The following is a 22861-nucleotide window of genomic DNA, read 5'->3' as shown; positions in this document are numbered from 1 at the left end:
TTTTATTATAATGATTGAGACACTGGTAGGCTTCCAAATTGCTTTAAAATTGTAAATATACAAAAAAAATTGTGTTCAACTGATACCTATATATATATAGTGATGTTTCATTTAAATTGCCCCAAAAACGCACATTTGAAGGTTTTTAATCAGAGAATTTTAGATTTATTTTTCTGAGGTTCTGGGATTTTTAAACAGAGAAAACCAGGATCTCTGTATACAATAAGGATTTAGAGACTGGAACTTGGAAGGCAGGACAGGATGGCACCTTAGAGACTAACCAGTTAGTCGCTAACATACATGTGGTGACGCCTGCTCCAATGTGTTGTAATTAGAATGCATTGGAGCAGACTTGAATCACACCAGCAGCCTTGGCATCACATGTATTCAGCATACCCATGCTTCAAAATGGCGGCGAGGGCACTTTACCTAAAGTTCATTTGATGAGCGCCTCCACTGTCATTTTCAAGTGCAGGATGCTAAATACATAAGGTGCTGTGGGCACTTTCACTAGAGCAAGTCCCAAGAGCCACCCTAATTAAGGCACACCCTGGAACATGTGTAAAGACACCCTAAAGTGCTATCTCGCTTTGCCTTCTGCCTGGCTTCAAACTAACATGGCCAGCAACCTGAGACTGGAAAGTGAATGGGGTGTTGTTACAAGGCAGGAGAGTTAGGAAGTTGGGTGCATTTTAGCAGAAGAGGGATACCAGGATGTAGGTGGGAAGGTGCTTTTAGTTTTTTTCACTAGTTGCCCATTTTTGTATTACCCTGCTAGGATTTAAATTAAGTCTGGTTCTTCTACATCAGTTTAAGTTTCAGAAGAGACCTGAGAAGAGGAGGGAGGAAGATGAGCATGCATACTATACTGAAGGGAAAAAAGCATTTTTCTTGCTTAGCTTCATCACTATTTCCCTTGCTATACAGAAATGTCAGATGTGGGGACTAAGCATTAGGCATTTCCTAATGCTTGTGCTCTTTCTGCACACCAGTTGTAACAGATTTGGAAGCATTTTCACTAGGCACTTCCTGCTGTGTGCCAGCATCAGAGAAGGACATTTGTCCATGACCCCCAGAAATAGGAAATCCAACCAACCTCACACTTTACTGAAATGTTTACTGAAACCCCAGTGTGTTCAGATTAGACTATTCTGCTGTGGCTCCAAGCAAGCTACCCCAGCCAAACCTGTCTTTAGAAGCAAAAGGACAGAAAAGGTGGAGATATCATTATAGATGTTCCCTCAGATATATGTCTCCAAGGATGCTTTAGTTTTGGGGTAGTGATTAACAGTTCAAAACTTCAGTAAGCTGTGGATGGCTGAAATGGTACAGCCCAATTCTGCCTTTGTGGCCATATAACTGCGTGAAAATCACTGGGCCAAATTCAGCTGTGGTGCAACTGCACTGACCTGTTTATGTCGCACCTGAATTCAGTGGAGCTGTGAGTCTACACAGAGCAGTATTTGGCCCTCCTAGGTGACAGGGAGAAAGCAGTGTCTTCTGCATCAGTCAGTCCTGAAAGGGCCTGATCACTATGCCCCACTCTAGCGAAGCACTTGAGATAAGAATGTGAGTCATTCTATTAAAGGCAAAAATATGAATCATGCTTGTCACCTGGAGAATGTGCTGAAGTGCTTGGCAGGATCAAATCTACTTGCAGCTGCCACCAAGGGTGGGGCTTTCAAGTGAATTTCTTCCACCGCAGCTTAGCACACTTGTTTTCTGTAACTTCCAGCCAGGTCTGCTACAGTAAAGCCTGCAGCTCTTGGAAAGAATGGACTTGAACTTAGCCACTGTCTTCACTGTTCTTGCAATTGTAGTCATTCAGACATCTGAGGGTAAGTCAGATTGTACATTAGCAATTTGCTGCAGTTATGTTAAGTTTCTTAATCAGAAAGTAAAGTGTCTCTATTCAGAAATGAAACCGTTTAAAACTTCAGGACTCTGGGAGTGATTCAAGATGATAGCTCTGTTCTCTGTACCATAAGCTGGGAAAATGTTAAGAGTGACAACCTGATAAAGGCAACGGCATCACTCATATTCATTTCCTTGGGACCAGGATTTCACCCTGAAATATTTCAGCTCATCGCCTTTTCTGAAGCAAAAGGCAGTTGGAGAGCAGATAGTGAACTTTGTGATGCCACAGAGTAGCTTCAACAAGAAAATGACAGATCCTCAGAAAAGTTAATTACAGTGAAGTATTTGTCACCGTAAACTTTGCTAAGAACTTTGCAGTTGTAGCATTGCAACCTACCACTAGCATTGCAGACCTTTGAAGTGAATGATGTGCTGAAGCCCCTGGCTAAGATTTCATCACCAGTCTCTTTGGGGCGTTGCTACCTTGGCTGCAATTCACTCCTTGAGCTTTTTGTCACCTACTGGATCTCTAGGACTTCCCATATAATTAGGGGAGCAATTTTTTGTTGTCCTTTTGATTGACTAAGTTGTACCAGAAGGAAGTTTTTTATCTCTGTTCTATGAGACACTTCAGGAGGGCAAAGTTACTCACGGGCAGAAATTACAGTGAAGTATTTGGATCCCTAGGTCTGTTGGATCCCTCACTATGTGTAACAGGTGCCACATTTCTGGAAGATTTTATAGCTATAATGTAGCAAAGTCTGTTTTTCATCTTGTCACACTTTAACTTTGGCAGAGGATAGATTTAGGCTAGATATCAGGAGGCGCTATTTCACGGTCAGGGCGGCTAAGATCTGGAACCAACTTCCAAGAGAAGTGGTGCTGGCTCCTACCCTGGGGGTCTTTAAGAGGAGGCTGGATGTACACTTTGCTGGGGTCTTTTGACCCCAGTACTCTTTCCTGCCATGGCAGGGGGTCAGACTCAATGATCTGCTCAGGTCCCTTCTGACCGTTGAAACTATGAAACCAACAGATTAAGCTGTTGTGACTTGCAGCCTGTTTAAATACATAGAGTGTTGCTGGGGGATAGTGCCCATCCTGTGGATTTTTATATTTTTCTTATAATTTTCTATTGGGAAGTCATTTCTCTCTGTCCTTGGGGAGGTTAATCAGATCTCTGCCAAGGTCAGGACGTTGAAGAGCCTGATTCAGTGAGAAGTTACACTCCCAGCCCCTGGTGTCTTTAGTGAGACTAGAGGTTGCACAGTCCCTTGGAGAAGCTGATTATAAATGGTTTTAAATCTGCCTTAAAACTCTACCTGTTAAAATGGCTTCTGTGCCTGCTGGTCTGGAAAGTTGTGTGTACTCTGTTCTACCTGCTTTCGTCACTGGGCAGTCTGCAGAAGCTTGCACAACAGGTACAGTGTGTTAAAGCAGGGGTACAGTGACTTCTCCTAAGATGTGTCCTTCTATTCTCTGGGTGCCAGATGTATCAGGATATCTACATCACTTATTTTTCTTGTGCAAACATACTCTGCATTTAATAACAGTAATTAAACAATAAACAGGCCAGTTAAATCCCGATTTGTGTAAAGTTTGCCCCTTCTCTCGTCCCTCATCTTCCCCTCTCAGGGCATGTCCCCACATACAGAAGCATGTGGTCGTCACAGCGAAACGGCTGCTTTTTGTCACTGCACACACCCTTGCACGTGGAGTTGGTGTGGGACAAGCTGTCCCAGGTGGGGTAGAGGAGGCTGGGGCTAGCACCTGTGCTGGCCCCAGCAGCCTTACCTGGGATTGTGGGGGGCCTTCTGGGGCAGCAGTGGCAGCAATCCAGCTTCTCAAAGCCTGACCAGCAGCCAGAGCATAGCTGTGGCTGGCCAGGCATTGTTTCTGGCTGCACACACTGCTACCACATGTGCCACACTGCTTGTTTTAGCATCAGGGGTTTTTTTGGCACCAGGATCTCCCAGTATCAAAAAACCCTCACTGCACTGCAAATTAGTGTAGGTACACATACACTGCATGCGATTTGCAGTGCCTCAAACAGATTTGAGGCACCGCAAACTACATGTACACACTCATTGGGGTGTGCCCTCACTCTCTGTCCCAGGGGTGGGTACAGCCCTGGATGCAGCCCTCCAGGCCATTCTATCTGGCCTGTGTGGCCCCTAAAAAATTTAGAAAATAAATATTTATCTACCCCTGGCTGCCTGTCATGCGGCCCTCAATGGCTTGCCAAAACTCAGTGAGCGACCCGCTGCCCAAAATAATTGCCCGCCCCTGCTCTATCCACTCTGCTCCAGTTTGGAACTAGAGAAAACATGAGGACTTGTAAAGTCATTGAGCCAGATTCTGCTCTCTGCTACACTTTTACTTTAGCCAAGTGGTCAGATATAACAATCAAATCTTGCCCTCAAAGGTTCTCATCTGCGAGTTTTTTCCCTTGCTTGTTTTCAATAGATTTGGTCTGGGTTCAACAGGATATAGGGGCGCCCTCTGGTGACTAAAATAATACCTGTGAATTCGTATGAAGTAGAACAGTGGGGCACCTGTCTAACCTAACATAAGCAATAAAATAATCAGTAAAAATTTGCAAGATTAGCACCTGGCATCCAGAAGAATCAGCACAGGAGAAATTAGATGAATTTCCATGGATTTCTGTGGATTTACAAGTTAACCCAAGCGGCACCTGGTGGTGCAATAGTTAGAAAGCAGGGAAAATCATGTTTTTGGGTATAAGTCAGATCTACGTTACAAATTTAAAATGATAAAAATAGCTCTTATGGAAGAAATTCAGGAGCTAAAAATAAAACAGGTGTTTTAAATTAGCATGATAAAAAAAATCTAAAACGATAAAATCAGCTGATAACGTGGACACAAATGATATTTAGCTAGCTTAATGGCGATTTTTGTCATGTGGACACAGGAAAACTGTAACGTGAAAACAGGAGGGGTGTCATGTGGACAAGCGCCCCCAGTTCTCAACCTTCTTTGTACCAGGACCCATTAGTAAATGTTGATGGCCAGTCCCAACCCAGTGCCCCGCACTCCTGGCCTGCTGCCCCCCACCAGTGCGTGGAGCAGTGCGTGTGGGGTGGGGGGGCCCCAAGCAGCCCCTTGCAGGCTGCAACTCTGCCAACCTGCAAGGGAAAGGCCAGATTTTCTCATGTTTTTCTTCTTTAAACAAAAATCAATTTTTAAAGTTTGTTTACGACCCTTTCATATATGTTTGCAATCCAGTTTTGGGTCGCCACCCATGGGTTGAGAAACGCTGAAGTAGAATTACTGTAGCCACAATGGTCCAGGGAACATAAGAAAAGCAAGGTTAATATTTTTATTGGACTAATGACCCAAGTGGAAGAGATGTTAGACAAGCTTTTGGGTAAAAAAGTTATCTCCCAGGGCAAATCTGAGGATGGTGAATTCTGAGCTTGTCTAACACCTTTTCTGGCTATATAGTTCATTCAATAAAAAATTATTACCCAACAAATCCTGCTCCTCATGGTGCTCCTGAATGCTGCTTTGCTGCAACAAGTCTTCAAGGAAAAGATGAGGCTGTGTCTAGAAATCACGAGATTAACTGAAGTAAAAAAAAAAAGAGGTTTAAAATGTATGTTAGGTAGTTTTTAATTTGCCTTCCCTGGCAGTGTTTCTCAAGCTTTTAGAGTATGTATCTGGGTCACATTTTAAAGTTCTTCTCTGTACTTCTGAAGGCAAGAAATTTACTTTAAAAATTAAAACTGAAATTCTCATGGAATACCAGGGCATTGAGGATTTGCAAAAATAACTCTGAACAGTGATAGGGTTGTGAGTTGGCAACACTGTAAGTAGAAGACAAAATTGTGCAGCCTGTGGATAAGGGGTCTTCACTGGATTTTGAGGTAGTGGATCTGAGTTTGAATTGTTACCTTTCAGGTTGGGTGCATGGAGGTTGCCTTTTGGGGTTCCAGGGTAGCGGCAAGGAAATTTGGGGGATTATTACTTGGTCAGCATTAACAAATGAGTAGAAAGTGGAAAGCATTAACTGAAGTGAATTCTAACACATGCCAATTAAAAAAAAAGTATAAAAAGAGAACTAAAACCCCCAAAATATTGACAATTAGAAAGGTTTAAAAATACACAATAAGGGCTCTAGGCATCATTGAGCAATGGAAGTGAGTTGTACAATTATACAAATACTGTACCAATAAGCGTAAACTGGCAATGTGGGAAGGGGCAAGGGAGGGCAATGTATTTAAAAGAACTGAAAATGTCTTATTGCCATCCTTATTGGCATATCGTGCCCTTCTGTTTCAGGCTTTTATGTTCTTACAGTAGGGCCAAGTCCTTCAACCACTTAATCATGTAAATCAAAGATGCAAGTAGGTCATATGAGCATATGACTGCTAGGAGGCCTCATTGCCCCACTGCAAGTCCCAGGAAGTTCTCAGCACAGTAAAAGTACCCTCACAGATTATCTTCATTACAGCACTTTGCATGAGTTGCTCAAGCCTAGCTCTGTATCGCAACAGAGTTCCTCTGGAGAGAAATGCAAAACAAGCTGCTTCAAACGAAAGAGACCCACCCCCACAATGCCTTTGTATGTAGTTATTGTCAGGGTATGACATAGTTTGTACTCCTGTTGAAAGCCATTTCACATCTCAGTAAGTTCATTGTGTACTAATGTTTGTGTGACTCCATCTGGGCTATATACTACTTGGCAATCATACAGCTGCCTCCTCAGACCACTTTCACATGATCAAAGGGGTGAGCACATACTTGGCAATGACCTGCCTGCCGGTCACAGGCCTCTCCAGCTATTCTATCTACTGGTTCTCTCCTCTATCTTTGCTACTGATTCACCTTCCCATGCTGTACGCTCACTCTTGCTGATGCTGTCCACAATAATAAAGTAGCCCACTTTGCTAGAGCTAGCCCACTAACCAACTCCTACCCTCCATCCCAGCTCCTCCTGTCATTCTCCCCGCCAACTGCGGTTAATGGGAGCAGCACTCTCTAGCCTAATGTAAACTGTGCTTCTCAGTCAAGCCAGAAAATAAATCAGTAAGTCAATTCCATCAAGGAAATTCATTTGCTGCTCAGCACTTGTAACAGGGCACCAACCCTGCTAATCCCCAGAATGCCATATGCTCATTGCAACACTGCACTTCACAGCAGGTTCTCAGCAAATTTTAGATAGCGAAGATACTCTAGGACCTAGGCAGGCTTCCACATTGCAAAGCCAAGGCTGTTTCCTCCCTTGTTTTGCAATAGCAAACTATTTATGCCCTTCTAGTCACACAGAGCATCAGGAGGCACTTTTCGGTGTAATATGAATGCATATCTTGGTGGTTTTCCCGTAGCTTTTGTAAATAGATTGTAATGATTGCAGGTCTCTGCCATGTGAGGCCACCTTGCCGAAATGTGACTGCAGTGACTAAGTTGGTCCTCCAATCTGCCCACACCAAACGGGCTTGCTTGTCTGTAGCGAACTGGACGGGTAAACTTTCAGAAGGGTGGTGAAGCAGGTAAGGAGCCTCTTGCTGGGATGTGCTGGCTTCTCACAGGGCTCCAGGAAAGTACTCTGAGGTTCTGCAGCCACTGGTGGCTATCCCAGATTCACAGCACAAACCTCTTGCCCCCTCTGATGGCCAGGAATGTGTCTTCACAGGTACTTGTAACATGTTCAACATATTTGCAGTGCCATGTGTGTTACCTCTCTGCTTCTAAAGCAGAACTTAAAAGAATGACTTTCAAGCTGAATCATTCATTACAGGCATTAAAAAGCTGGGTTGGTGTGAGTAACACAGTCTTCTGAAGAGGTAGGATATGCAAGGAGAGGTCCGTTAGGGATAGAGGTATGCAGGTAGAGATAAGGCTTCTGGGTTTCAATTCTCTGACTTCCCTGAGTCAGTCTATCAGGTTCCAAGCAGAAGCTTAAGGGAAATTTATTTTTTATATATGGGGTTGAAGGGCTCTTTGCTTTCAAGAGCTGTGTAGGGAGGAACTGCAAGGAGTTTCTTCAGTAGATCTCCAGGGGAATTGCTGAATGACTTAGATCAGTGGGGGGGGGTCACTATTTTGGCAGATTTGCCAGAAATTAGCACCACTCCCCCCCCACTGGCCGGGTGCCACTTTTGCTCCCTGACCAAGTTTCTGTTCTGCTTTGTGCTTCACGCCCCATCTGACACTGTGCTGCCTGTCCCCTCCAATCTGCCATATGCTACACGGAGGTTGCCACAGGTTGACCACCCCTGACTTAGATCTTCATAAATAACATGCATTTAAGCATAAATAACGTGCATTTAAGCATAACTAAATTTACTGTGCATTAAGCTAATGCACAGTAAGCGATTTTTGGCTGGCATCTACACATGGCTCTAAATCTAGTGCCAAGTCCCTTCAGCCCTGCCATGTACTTCTGTGGCTGCTGGGGCGAGCTCCAGCTACATGGCTGCCAACACTTGGCAGCTATATTGAAGCCAGAGCCAGCTGCCAGCACTTGGCAACCATCTTGGAAAAACAGCCCCGCTCTCTGATTCCCTTCCCTGCCCAGGAGCCATGTGCCCAGAGCAGGGGCAGCACGCGGCAGCTGCCTCCTTGCCCACCCTTCCTCCCTATGCCATGGCTGCTCCAGCCCATGCCCCTGCCTCTGCCAGTGATGACCAGTGCCCTGCACTCTTGCTAGCCATGGTGCTGGCTCTGTTAGCCCCAGCAGGCACCCCCCACCCAGGCCCCAGGGCAGCCGTGCACCTGTCAGTGGGGGGAGGGCACCAGCTGTGGGATGCCCTGCCCGACCCCCTGTTCCAGCACACCCCGCTCCAACCCACCTGCCATGCCACCCAAACACCCTCTACCCCCCCACCTACCCCTAGCATCTCTCAGGACATGCACAAAATTGAAACAAAAAACGTTATTTACCTAACAACACCCCCTCCATCCTTCCCCCCTCCCTCTCTCAACAAACAGAACCCCCTCATCTTCCCAACCAACAGAGCCCCCCCACCCTCCTCCCCACCCACCAATAATAAAAACCCACTTAAAATTGGAAAACTATGTACAATTGGAAAACTATTTGCAACATCATTGGTTTTTGAGCCCAGAGTGGGGAGCTGTGGGGAGGGGAGGGCCTAGGAGGCAGAGCCTGGGGACAGGTGCCAGCACCCCAGCCTCAAGATGTTCTCCCCTGGGTCTGGGAGCCATGGCAACCCCAGTGGGTGGCAGCCTCATGCATGGCCAGGTCTTTGAGCGCATGGTGCAGGGGAGTGACAGGGCTGAGCCTAGGCAGAAGGCGCAAGGTCCAGGCCAGGGGGCAGGAGGTGTCCAAGGACCCCCTCCCAGGCCCAAGTGGGGGTCTGCTACAGGGCAGCAGGTGGGACCCAGGGGCTCTGCAGAGCCATGGGCAGGGGTCAGGCAGTGGGAGGTATAGATGCCACCGCCAGGCCCAGGAGGGTGTCCAGGGCCTGGCAGTCAGCATCCCCCTGCTACTGGAGCAGCTCCATTCAGATCTAGTGGGCCCCCAGTCCCATACCTCCACCCAGACAACATCTTCCACCCGCCAGGCCTGCTCCTCCGCCTTCTGCTCCTCTGCCACCAGCCACTGGAGCAAGAGCAGCTAGCGCATCCAAATGGCTTCAGCGGTGCATGGCATTGACTCAGAAGAGCCTGCATCTCCCCTGGGCTGGTGGGGTCTTCCCCATGTCCAGATGTTGGCTCTACAGAGGCAAGAAACAGAAGCTTTTGTGCCAGTCTGTGACATTTCAGAGATAAGATGGTCTGCACCAATGGCTGTGTGCTGCCCAGAGACCATGGAAAGCTGGCTGGGCAGGCTCAGGCCTAGGCAGCTGCTGCCTGAGCCCCACATCCCCACTTACTTCCCTGGGGCTAGTGACCTGCCATTGGCAGCAGAAGGCTGGGCTAAAGGGACTCAACCCCCACCAAACACAGGGCAGCGGGTAGAGCTGCAAGGCTGGATGGCTGTGGGCTCTGGGCGACAGCAGCAGGGGTGGGAAGGGGTATGCACACAGCCAGAATCATCAGCCTGGATGACTGATGATCCAGCACACCAGACAAGTACCAGTCTACCTCTGTGAAAGGGAAGGAGGGTGCAGGATCGAGGCCCCACAGTGAGGGAGTGAGCAGGGCACAGTCAGGGGCTGGGGTGAATGGGGCACTGGACACATTAGGTGGTGAGACAGTCAGAGCCCAGGTGGCTCATCCAGGTGTGTGGGGGGCTCCCGCCACTGTGAATACCCAGGTGAAGGCCCGGAGGGCATGTGCCCCCCAATCTATGTGTGGGCTGGAGGCTGCTGCCACTGCAGGCTGGGCTTTGCAAGCTGCTGCACCTGCCCGGGGAGCAGCACGATGCCATGTGCATCCCACCACCAGGCGGGCAGGGGGCAGGGTGCAGCCCAGTGGTGGGATGCACATAGTGTCACGCCACTCCCCGGGCAGCTGCAGCAGCACACATAGCCCAGGGCACAGTGGCAGCCCTGTGCATAGATGGAGGGGGCACAGTGGTGGGAGCCCCCACAAGTCCCTGGATGAGCCGCCTGGGCTCTGATTGTCCCACCACCTGGCCCAGCAGGAGCCCCATTTGCCCCTGCCCATGCTCTGCTCCCTCCCTCACTGCAGGGGCCTCAATCTCCCTTCCCAACCCTGTCTCCCTCCCCACACCCCTTCCTGCACAGCCTTACCTGCTGGGCAAGGGTGGGGGATGCAACTGCATATGCTCAGTCCCCCAAATAATTTTTTCTCCCTCTGCCTATGTGACCTGCTGTGTGCTGGCTGCAGGCATCCTGCCTCCCCTGTTCCCTTCCTAGGGTGGGCCAGGCCAGGCTGTTGGCAGCTCTAAGCCGCACTGCCCCCTGCTCTCTCTGCTGCCAACCACCCTGCTGTGCTGCAGCCCAGCCCAGCACACAGTGCCCAGTCTTGGGGCATGTGCAGCTCCTGGACAACTGGGCCAAGGTGGCTGTGCCTGCGCCCTCCCTGCTGGGGGCCTCTCCAGGGAGGCACCCTGGGGCTGGCCCCCCTCACACTGTCACTGTGCCCCGAATGTGCCCCTGCTGCACATGCCCCAGGTGGTGCACAACGAGCTGCTTGTGCAGGCTGAGGGGTGCCCGAGCCATTACACCCTGGTGCTGCTTGTTCTCTTGGGACCCTGAACTATAACGGTGCAAGGGGCAAGCCTGGGCTGCCCCACAACCCTCACCGCTGCCTGGAAAGTGACCTGTGGCAACACTACGCTTCCCTGTCTCCCTGCTGTCGAGGAGGACATTGCTGCCAGCATTGGGGTATGAGAGTCCCATGCCCGCCAAGCTGTGGGGACATGGGCTGTTCAATCAAGTTCTGAACTGTGTCTCACCTCTCTGCATGCTGTGGGGGGTCCCAGGGAGTGTGGGTGGGCCAGGCAGGGGGCAGGGGTGGGGACTGAGACAGCCCACCACTCAGTGCAAGACTTACTACATGTCTGGGACTCACAAGGTTGGCAGCTTGGTGCAGACCTCCCCATTGGTACGGGTGACCGGCTGCACCCAGTGTCTGTAGCCCATAGTATGCAGTGGGCCAGCACCTGGCCAGGGGCCACCCCCAGGGAGGAGCTGGCACTGCTGTTGGCTGGTGGTGATGTTGCTGGTTGCTCCTTGTGGAGGGGGCCTGGGGCTGTGCCAAGGATGAGGCAGCTGCTGGTTAGGGCTCCCCGAGCTGCCAGTGGATGCAGCATCTGGGGAGGAGGATGGGGTGGGGTGCTGAAGGCCCAAGGGCTCCTCTGTGTCACTAGAGGGGGTTGTGGGGTGGAGGCTTGGGAAGGCTACCCGTGCTGGGTCACAGGGCTGTGACCTAGATCCTGGGGCACCAAAATACGGGCCAGCTGCCACATAAAAGTCATGGTCTTGTAGGCATGACTGAACCAATGACTGTAATCAGTTATGGCTATCCACTGTGCCCACAAGGCCTCGACCTTAATGAGTCACTGCTGTGCTGACCGGGGAATTGTATTAAGTCACGTGTTCAGCTATTGTGGGACTCTTCCATGGAGATAATACAAGTTTAAGATTCTGGCGCAGTGCCAGACTGGACCAACAGTCGGGGATTGTCACCTCAGCATCACACTGGAGCCAGTTCAAGGCTGTTAGTAGCAGGGACCCAGCCTGCCCTGCAGATTCAGCAGCAGAAACAGCACCCTCTCCTGGGCTCAGCTCCCTCTGCCCATTTCCAGCAGCAGAGACCCAGCTCACCTCAGTGTGCCAGGGGAAGGTGTTCCTTGGCTGGGCAGTGCTAGGCATGCAGCATGGACAGCACAGGCTCCAGGCATGGGTGTTACATGTCCTCACAGGCAGGTGTGTGAGCAGTGACATCCAGTGCTGGGGTCAGTGTCTTGGGGGGACAGGAGGGGAGAAGGAGAGAGAAGAAGAAGTTTCAAGGAGGCAGATAGACCTACTCCACTGGCACACTCTTTCAGAGGCTCTTAGGGGTAAAACCAATGTTTCTGCTATCTATAAGAGCTTTGAATCTGACAAACCTTTTCTCTCTCTTCAGTGGAGCTGAGATTTTTTTTTCTTTTGGTCAGAGAACCCTAACTGGATAAAAATTAAACTTTTCACAGAAGCATATAGTTCCAGTGGGAATGTTATTGGGATGCTTCACACACCAGGAATTTCAGAAAGAGAGGGAGAGAGAAATAGCCAGTCAATCGGCATTTACTAGCATGTGGGAAATGCAGCTCTATGAGCATGCAGACCTGAACGTTGGTTGCACCCAGAAAGTGGTTACAGTGGTTGGGGGCAACTCTCCAATTTGAAAGACCCATTTTCAGTTCAACACAGGAAGAAAAACCAATTTCCCAACTTTGAATATTTTCTCAAAATCAAATTTGTGTTTTCTTGCTGGCTGCAACAGTCTGCCCATCAGGGAAGCTGTTTGCAGTTAAGACAAAGGGAGGCAGGGAGAGCTCCAAAGCTGAGACAAATTTCAATCATGGAGCTTTGAGCCCTGGAAATAATATAGGAAATAGTAGCTAGCAGCTTCAAAGACTCAAACTATGGGGCCTGATTCACCCCCAGAAAGACTGGGCCCAAACTCTACGGGTCAGATCCTATTCTACCTATTAGACAGCAAGTAGCCCTTATCCATCTAAGTGTGATTGCATTCCACACAGCTCAAGTGCCCAAAAAATCAATAATGCAAAAGGTGGATTCTCTTTCTTCTTGCTGCTGTTTATGACTTAATCTTAAGGCTAAGATGATAGCATATTATGAAAGGAGACGCTTTAGCTTATTATAAATTGATCTGAATCTTTCTGGATGGGACAGGAGATAAACCTCAATAATGATTTTCTAGGCATTCTAGCAGGATATAATGGGATGGCACTAAGCACCACTTAGACATCTAAATAGGTTAAATAGATTTTGGCCTTCATATTCAGAGGGTCACTAAATTTGATGATATAGTAAAATTTTGTTCCTTCCACAAACATAAGCCATCCTTTACATTTTTGTTTTCTGTAAAAATGTGTGTCAGTGTGGAGTCACAAAGAGATTTGGAAGAAACATTGCTCCTTAATTAACTGAGAATGTGTATGTGCAGAGATCAGGGTATGGTGATATATAAAGTGGTGGCGGAAAGACTGTCTAGAAAAAGACAGTCTGACTGATCTCAGAGGCTGTGGATCTTTCATTAATCCTTCACAAGATGAGTAGTGACATGCCCTATTCATTTCACTGATTAAAATATTCCTTTTGATATTTAGCTACCATGTTTCCGGTGTCCTTTAACTGTTGTACAGAAGTATCACACTATGTTCCCAGAAGTCTTCTACGGCAAGTACAGATGTTTGAAATCCAGAAAGAGGATGGAGTATGCCACTTACCAGCTGTTATGTAAGAGAGTGTTTTTCTTGGATGATTGAATTTTAAAAGGGCCAATAATCATTGGGCCTGGTTTTCAAGTTATGCCAGTGTAACTCTTATTCATTGCACTGCTGAAAACACAGTGGAGAGTTAGGACCCATACATTTTTAAAATTAGCCTTTTCACATTATTAACACCTTGGAGTGCTAAAATTAACTTACATTAAATAAAAATTCACCATTTTCACCATTAACGTTGGTGCTCTTGCACTTCATTTACCATGGACACAGAGAAAAGATATCAAATCAGCTTTACTTTCTTAGTATGAAGTCAAGCGGAAGGCAGGGCAGGGTGGCACTTTAGAGATTAACCAATTCAGAGAGACATATACTTTCACAGGTAACAAGTACAGAAGGTGCCACCCTGCTCTGGATCTTCCAAAAAAAAAAAAAGGAAAAAAACTCAGAACAACAGCTTTACATTTGTTTATCGCAGGTAAATCTACATGTGCATATTAATGTGAAGCAATAAACTCTAGCACTTATCATGTCAGAGTTTATTGTTCCTGGGTGCTGCATTTATATGTGCACCTGGGACTACAGCACCACAGCTGGGTCCAAACAGGCCCAGTTGGTGAGGGTGAGGGTCAGCTGCTAGTCCGGGACGACTGCTCAGATCAACATGCTGCAGAGGGGCTGGCTGGGGCACATGGGCTAGCTGGCAGGCAGCCCCTGCACTGATGCACCCTTGTGCCTCAACCAGCCAGGTCAGCATCTACACGTGCATTGCTGTGCACGAAAAAAAACTGCAGCAGGGTAGTACTTGTAAATATTTAGTAGTATTTACAATTATTGCCTTGCTGCGGCGTTTATAAGTTTACTGCGGCCTAATAGGGCCCCACATGTAGATGCTGAGACATTTAGTGTGAAGCTAATCAGGCAGCTTTGCATTAAACAACTTGTGTAGACATACCCAGTATAGTCTAATCGGTTCCAAATTTTGGGTATCTTCACTAACACTATACCATACCTTTGGTACTATATCACAGGGGGATGTTTAATTTCAAACCATAACTGAAAATGTTGAATTTAAAGACAATCATGGAAATATTTGCATTCATGTTGTTTCATAAATCTCCAGTTTTATAATATCTATCAGACTGCTTCACTTTATTGCCAGTGTAAATGGACCAGTTTGCACTGTGTGTACTGTCAGGAACTCTGAAGCCTCTCCCTCCATAATTCAGGATGTACTGAATGCGTAAAACTACTACTTATTTTGGAAGTAAGATAAGAGAATCATTGATAGTTGACCTCACACACTTGTTCCACTGTAAATCAGTTAATGCTATTTAAATATTACTAAATGATGACTAATGCAAGCATATGTATGCTTTGTTACATTCAGATATTGCCATTTACCTTCTAGAAATTACTCGTACTGTTTTATTCCGACACTTGCAATAGACATTGCTGTTTTTTTCTTTTCAGCCTTTATGTGAGATATGAGTGGTTATGTGCAAGCCCACATAATAAAAATGTTAGAAAATGGCTACAGAGGAAAAAATCCAAGATTCCTAGAAGAAATGTTCATACTGGGAGGAAGGAAAGAAACAAGAGCAAACACAAAATTGTAAAAAACATTACTGGGCTGAAATAAAACCTGTGATGGAGGTATCTGTAGAATGCTACATTGTATCCACTGCAACCCAGAAAAAACACCAGATTAAGAATTCATGTGCTGGATGGCTGCTCAACATTTTGTAGTTACAATCTAGAACTTCCTAGGCTATAAAAATAATCTTTCAAAAGCCACAAAGCAAGCTGCAATAGCTGTCAACTGTACCTGTTCTTTATCCCTTTTCAATTGTACCTTGAAATGATCTTGTTTGTGGAGTATCCTACCGGTAAAATAAGGCTGGTAAAGGAAATAGTTGATGAATTATGTCTACTCTGCCTCATCTGCTGTGACCTCTATAATCTCCAATAATCTGTAATTTAAAACTCTGTAACTGTATCCCTTGACTTTCAGAGCTGTCCCTTTCCTCCTACTCTGATCTCCATTATAACAACTCTTTGTGTAAGTCTTCCTCCTTCTCCTCCTCATTCTTCTTTGGGTTTTATTACCAGTGTTCTCTTCCTTTTAACTTACCTTCTGTGCTTGAACAGATACAGGGACCATCTTTGTCCTACTGCCTTTCCAATTCTCCCAACCTGCCTTCTCCTTCCCAGGTGTGTAGCTACTTCACAGTCTGTCTGGGGGATCACCAGTCATGCCAAAATGTCAACTTTGTTTTCTACTCCAACTCTTCTGTGCTTCTAGCGTTCCTTGCTGCTGACAATCCTCCTTGTCCCTTAGGCTCAAAATCTAGGGGGCCAAGATTCTGGCAGCCTTGCTACCCACTTCTTGCCCTTTTTCTCTGAGTGCTGTCTTTGTGCTGTCTCATGTTACCCCCTACTGTTTGGAGTAGTCTCCCAGACTCATTTCTCCAGGTTCCTTCCCTCCTTCAAAATGACTGACTTCCTCAACAAAACATAGAAGCTCCAGTCTGTGGCAGTCAGTTGCATTTTCCACTTTACCAAAGTGGAAACACTGGTTAAGGGGAAGTAGGAGATTGAAAATTTAGAAAGTCTGAGGTATCCTTATGAAGAGATATGAGAGAATTAATGGGTCAAGAATGATAAAGGTGCTTACAACAATCACTTGATCTTACCCCAAAAGTCCAAGAAGTCCAGTATTACTGTAACCCTCATTTTCTTTCCACTGCTCTTCCAATTATTGTTTGTTATTTTTACTTACTGTATCAAGTCTAAAATTAGATTCTTTGCTCCCTGGAGCAACGCTGTCTCTCGTGTGTCCTTTGTAAAGCACACAGGGCACGTTAAATGTTTTTGTAACTAATAATGTTCTGCAGAAATGTGAAGGGTGCATGCGGTCACTAGATATCAGAAGCAGCCAATGGTTTCCCCAACACAAAGAAAAATGGCTGTCCTTGGTGAATAGCTGGCTCCCTCAGCTGCTGAAATGCACAATGATGAAAGAAATAGCAATTAGTAAGAAAAAGCCAAGGCCTGCATCACATCCGTGCAAATAGGATAGAAGCGTTGGTGGTTTCAAGTCTTCCTCCAGTCCTTACCAGATACAGGGACTAAAGGAGGCCTTGGCACAGGTTGGAGCTGTGCCTGCTGGATCTGTTTGTACAAACTGTTCTGCTAACCCAGGATTTCTCCTGACTTCTAACACACCCAGAATAATTCCTGCTACACCACAGTGAGGGAGTCAGTGGCATAAATCTAGCTTTCTAGCAGCTGAGAATTCTACCAGGCAGGAAACTGAATTCTCTAGTTGGTCTAATAAAAGATATCACCTCTACCACACTGACTACCAGGCAGAAAAAATCCTCATCAACCTGCCTAAGGCAGCTTAAGTCTCCTTTGTACCACTGGAAGATTCCAACCAGGGCTGAGCCTCTGGCATGAGGCTTATTTCTCAAGCTGACTTTTTTGGCAGGGCTGTGGCTCAGCAAACTTTTAACTAGGATACAAAGTCAAGAATTGCTTCCACAGAGAGGTATAGGCTGTAGCTGTATTGGTCTAAGGACATAGGCAGACACTGTTCTTTGGGTAAATCTGATATATTTTATTAGACCAACTCAGATAGTTGGAAAAATTTGTCTTTGCAAGCTTGTGGGTATAAATACCCTTCGTCAGGCTGAGGAAGCATCTGCAGTTAGTGTGTGCTCTTCCTGGATGGAATGAATAGTAAAGAAGCCAGTGGCTGGTATGCATGCAAGAAAGGCAATCAGTGAAGATGTAAATTGAGGAGTCAATAGGTGAAAAACAGGTTGCGGTGGGGGGAATGAATGGAGCTGGTAAATAGTGGAGAGATACTTGGGGAGTCAAATTTTATGCAGGTTATAATGTGTCATAAATCCAATGTCTATATTTAGTCCATGATTGTTTTGTATCAAGGAGTTTGATGAAGTGAAGTTCATAGGCTTGCCTGCGAAAGGTGTTTTGTAAATTCGCTCTGAGGATTAGAACTGAGAGATTGGAGAGAGAATGGTTTTCTTGTGAGAAATGTGCCCCTACAGGTAATTGGGTATTTTTGTCTTTGATAGATTTCCACTGTGTGTTCATGCTGGTGCACAGTTGTTGTTTGGTCTACCCTACACAGATTTTTTTTGCTTCCACACAGATTTTTAAAGGCATCTAGATACCTAAAGATGCAGAGAGGCTCCCAGGGTAATCTTCCAAAGCATCTGGCTAGCTCCCACCTGTATCATTGTGCATCTAAGTGTGACGGGCTGGCTGGCAGTGACCTAGCCCAGGGGTTTTGAAAGGGCAAAAGATGATTGGAGGACTTGGAATTCCCTTTCCTCACCATTCTGGTAATGATTTGGCCCAGGGCTTTTGAAGGGGTAAAAGATGATTGCAGGACTTGGGATTCCCTTTCTGCACCAATCAGGCCCCAGAGACTCACCCCGCTGTGTCCCGATTGACCCCTTGGGTCACCTGGAGGGGGATAAAAGGGGCAGTGTAGGCTGACTCAGGGGAGAGACCAGCGAGGGACAACAAGGAAGGGGCTTCACAGAGCTGGTAAGAGCTGAGCCAGTGGGGCAGCAGCAGTGCCCTGGAAGAGCCTGAAAGAGTAGGACCTGCAGGCAGCAGTGGGACCCTCATCAGCGCGGCATGCGGCTGGCAGGAAAGGCTCCCCACTGGGCTCCAGGATCCCCAAGGAGAGGCTGCTGCCAGCAGCAGAGGCTCCCCCCGCTCCAGCAAGGATCTGAGCAGCAACCTGAGGGGTTCCCAACTCTGCTTCCAGCTCCTCCAATCAGAGGCCAGGTAGCTTGATGTGAGGCCTGGGCTCCGGAAAGGTCAAGACGCCTAGCAGGCTAAAACAGTGCCATCAGGGGTGGCTGTATAGCAGCGTTCCTGCTTACCACGTGGGAGATCTGGGTTTAAGTCCCAGCAGAGGTGACTTGGGGTAAGTGAGATAACAAAAAGCAAATCTTCTTGCAGTAGAAAGGAGCCATTGTTCCCCCCCTTTCTTGCCCTCCAGGTACCAAGGCCCTATATGTCCTTGTTATTTGACATTTTGCGCCTTTTTACATTTCACCAATCTGTATTGTTTTTTCTGCTGTTTTTGTTTTATATTTTGTTAACCCTGTTTTTGTCAATGATTGTAAGTGTCTAACCTTTGTTGAATCCTGCCCCCTTGGGGCACTGTAGTGTCCACTATACCCTCTGATTTATGCCTGTTATGTTCCCAGTATTAAAAGGTATATGGTTAAGTCCCCACTGGTGGTCTGGCTCTGCTCTATAGGGGAGGAGAGTCCCTACACCTCCCACAGCACTTGTGCACCTGCTCTGATCCCTTCAATTGGAGAGGAGGTACCTCTTGGACTACCGCCCAGGTTACATAAGTATCCTTACAAACCTGTCCCTTGGAGCGGAATCCACAACACAGACCAAGGCTGAGGCAATGTCTCTGGGGAATATTTTGTAAATGAAAGGTTACTGCTGCCATAATTTCAGCATGTGTTCTGTGTTAAATAGTATTATGGCTACTGAATATCCATTGGCTATTGCAAATATTATGTGCTGTATACAAAAGTAAATTATAATCACATTGTGCCAAATGCATTCATTATTGTAAACAAATGGGTGCAATCCCAGATCTGTTGCTTACATACTCCATTGATTTGCATGCATAGTTTCATATATTGCAAGAAGGTAATTCTGTAGTTCTGGACCTAGTCAGAACTCAGCACATCTACATGTAAATATTAATGTGAAGCAATAAACTGCAGCACCAGCTCAACCTGCACAAGGGCTGGCTGGGACACAAAGGTGCTTCAGTGTGGCGTTAGCCAGCAGGCAGCCCCTGCACTGAAGCAACTTCATGCCCCAGCCAGCCGAGTCACTGTCTAAGGGTGTGTTGGTCCTGCCCAACTGGCTGGGCCTATGCCCAAGATTTCACAAAAACAGCCTGCTGCACTGCATGACAGGGGCATGGACTTAGTCCAGTGTCATCACATCACAGTAGCAGTTCCAGTTCAAGGATTACTGGATTACTTAATTAGGAATGTTACAGGTTGTTTTTGACCGTGTGTACATTTTCTCATGGCATTGTATAGTGTGCATCTTCACCTCCTGGGTTTTTGTGTGTTGATAAATTATGTATTTATAGCTGGAGCTCCCATGCCATTCTTTGCTCCCTCCCCAAAATAAGAGACTATACAAATAAACAAGCTGTATTCCAAACAGACATTTTCAGTTTACTGATGACTGGAATGACTGTCAGATGTAAGCAATTAAAATATGAAGATCAGCGGCATTATAAAAGCTAGATCCATATGCACCACTAAAATATTTTCACTTACTGGACAAAATCCAGAATAGTTAGGATGGAATAATCTAAAACTTCAGACCCCTCTGAGTGTATATTACACCTTAAGCTCCCAAGGACCCAGCAAACCAAATTTGGAAGTGATGAACAAGAAGTTGTAAGGCACATCAGCAATACTGCATGAATCAAAATTAGACTAGTGCACATTCTGTTGGGGGCAGGAATTAGGTACGAGTTATAGGTGTCCTTGAAATGCCTCTGTACAGGTTTCCCTTGCCAACCACAGTTTTGAGTATCCATGCTTCAGAGAGGGTGGGGTGCAGTCGGAAAATGCCCCCTACGGCCCTCCTGGCCCTGCTCGTGCCTCTCACTTCCCCTGTCCCCCCACAGCTTTGCTGGTGCCCCTCACCCCCAACCCACAACCCCTTCTCCCCCTGCCTGGCTGGTTTTGCCAATGACGGTTTTGCCAACCATGGGAACTTTCAGGAAATTTACCCCCATGGTTGGTGAGGGAAGTCTGTAATGTCAAAACACCAGATTGGACTCCTTTAACTTGGTCCACTGTTTCATTTATGTTTGATAAATGCCCAACATATATGTAAGAAATGAAACATTACCATCCAGTGAATTCTTAAATGCTAAATGTTAATGTGAACTCTTGGAGTAAGATGCTGCCTCAGATAACAGTATTTAAACCACAGTCACCAGATTTCTAATAAAACCCTCCTTCATTTGATAAATCTTAGTTTTGCAAGTCTGATAAAGTGACGTCTTTTCCCTGTACCAATATGTTATTTGTTGACCATTGTTATTTAGGCAGGCGAGGGTGTGACAGGTGCATCTCCTTGGGTTCTGTCCACTAGTGGCCCCACCCACCTGTTATGGGCCAACAGCCGGCCTTCTTGCTTGCCATGCCTTGTTGTTGCTTGCTTAATTAGAGGATGTTAATTAAGCAGGAGGCTGCCCATTTTTTGCCCTGATGCCAGAAGGCGCTATCTGTGGCTCCTTTCCTCCCCTTACACTGCAGCCCAAGCCTCGCTGATATACCAGATGTTGTTCAGTCAGTCTCGCTTTCTGTAGCCTTGTCTCACCACTGCGTCCCCTCTAGGGCTCGTCAGTCGTCACCCCCTCTGCTCTGGGGCTTGTCTCAGCCTCGGGCTCAGGTGGCTGTAGCTGTGCCTGGCCCCTTCTTTGGCGCCGGGGTCAGTGTACCCCAAAATGCTGCGCCCTCTCTGGCACCAGGCCCAGTATACCCAAATGCTGCACCCTCTCCGGCGTCGGGGTCAGTGCACCCCAAAAAGCTGCACCCTTTCTGGTCCTGGGATCCCGACACTACCATGGAGCCCCTATGAGGCCTCTTCCAACCCCTAATAGCCTCACCCGGTCCTCAGGTCTAAACAGCAAACACAAAAACACAAGCCCCTGGGCTATAGCATAAAATCTATGCTGTCCGGCGAAACAACATTCAATCCCTACCGGGGAATTCTCCACCCCATAACAGCAATCAGGAGCTGCTTGTGCAGTCAGGCTTCTCCTCGCTGTTTGCTGTGGCAGAGCTCCTTCTCCCTTGACTGCCGGTGGGGAACTCCCTGCCTGGCCTCGGCCAGGGTTATATGGGAGCCAGGCCCTGCCCCTTCTAGTCAGCTGGCTCCCACTGATTACCCTGGCAACCCGCAGCTGAATTCCTTACTGATCACTCCACAAGTAGCAGGCACCTCAGTGCCCTGCTACAGAGGGGAAAGGGATTTAACAGTGGGGGTCTAGTACAGACCACCCAACCAAGGGGAAGAGCTAGACCGGGAATTCTTAAGTCAGCTCTCGGAGGTAGTTAGGTCAAAGGACGTGGTCATCATGGGTGACCTGAACTTTCCAGACATCTGCTGGGAAGAGCAGTCAGCCAAGTCTGACTGCTCACGTAGGTTCCTAGCCAAAATACAGGACCTTCATCTAACCCAGGAGGTGCACAGCCCCACCAGGGGAGATGCCTTGCTGGACGTGGTGCTGGCCACCGGCAATGACCTGGTGAGGGGGCTGCGGGTGTTCAACCACCTGGGCGACAGTGATCATCGCCTGCTGGAATTCACCATCCAGCGCAAGGTGGCAAAGGCCTGCAGCAAGGCAGCAGCCGTGGACTTCAGGAGGGCAGACTTCAATGAGGTAAGGAGAATAGTCAGGGAGGCACTGAGGTCCCGGAGGGGAGGGGAGCCAGGTGTCCAAGAAGAGTGGTCGCTTCTTAAGGAGGCGATCCTCCAAGCCCAAAGGGAAGTAATCCCAAAACAGATCAAAGGGGCAAGAGGGCGCAAAAGCCCCCATGGCTCACCAAAACAATCCGGGAACGTCTCCTAGCTAAAAGGGAGGCGCACACCCAATGGAAGGATGCGGCCATCACCAGGGAGAACTATACCTCGGTTGCTCGGGGTTGCAGGGGAGCAGTCAGGAAGGCAAAGGCAGAGATGTAACTGGGACTAGCTACCCAGATCAAGGACAACAAGAAGTCCTTTTTTAAATACATAGGGGGCAAAAAGAAGGTACTGGGTAACGTGGGGCCCCTGCAAGATATGCTAGGAAATCTGGTCGTCACACTAGATGACAAAGCTAACCTATTTAACAATTTCTTTGCCTCCATTTTCCTGAGCAGAGACCAGATCAGCCCCCGCACTGGGACCCCCTCAGGCCCCAGGGGAGGTGCACCCAGGCCAAAGGTCAGTGAGGATCTAGTCAGGGAATTTCTGGAGGGACTGGATGTATTTAAATCAGCTGGTCCTGGCGATCTCCACCCCAGAGTGCTGAGGGAATTAGCTGAAGTCATTGTGGGACCCCTGGCA

The 22861-nt window shown here is 47.5% G+C and overlaps 1 protein-coding gene across 1 annotated transcript; it reads left to right on the top strand.

Moving 5' to 3' along the window:
* The first annotated feature begins 1697 nt into the window (after positions 1 to 1697).
* Positions 1698 to 17313, top strand: CCL28 (C-C motif chemokine ligand 28). Its single transcript, XM_019532021.1, has 3 exons — positions 1698 to 1838; positions 13586 to 13715; positions 15176 to 17313. The coding sequence occupies exons 1-3, from the start codon at positions 1775 to 1777 to the stop codon at positions 15342 to 15344; spliced, it is 363 nt and encodes a 120-aa protein (XP_019387566.1). The 5' UTR covers positions 1698 to 1774; the 3' UTR covers positions 15345 to 17313.
* The last annotated feature ends 5548 nt before the right edge of the window (positions 17314 to 22861 follow it).

Source organism: Crocodylus porosus, unplaced genomic scaffold, assembly GCF_001723895.1.
Source record: "Crocodylus porosus isolate Cpor-Errol unplaced genomic scaffold, CroPor_comp1, whole genome shotgun sequence".
Taxonomy (NCBI): Eukaryota; Metazoa; Chordata; order Crocodylia; family Crocodylidae; genus Crocodylus; species Crocodylus porosus.
This window is presented reverse-complemented; position numbering and strand designations above follow the sequence as displayed.

What these genes read in the sequence shown, in the direction of transcription:
- CCL28 (XM_019532021.1), top strand. Translation starts at nt 1,775, where the DNA reads ATGGACTTGAACTTAGCCACTGTCTTCACTGTTCTTGCAATTGTAGTC. An exon ending in AGTCATTCAGACATCTGAGG is followed by an intron (nt 1,839 to 13,585) that starts GTAAGTCAGATT and finishes TTTGATATTTAG; the next exon opens with CTACCATGTTTCCGGTGTCC. An exon ending in TGCCACTTACCAGCTGTTAT is followed by an intron (nt 13,716 to 15,175) that starts GTAAGAGAGTGT and finishes TTTTCTTTTCAG; the next exon opens with CCTTTATGTGAGATATGAGT.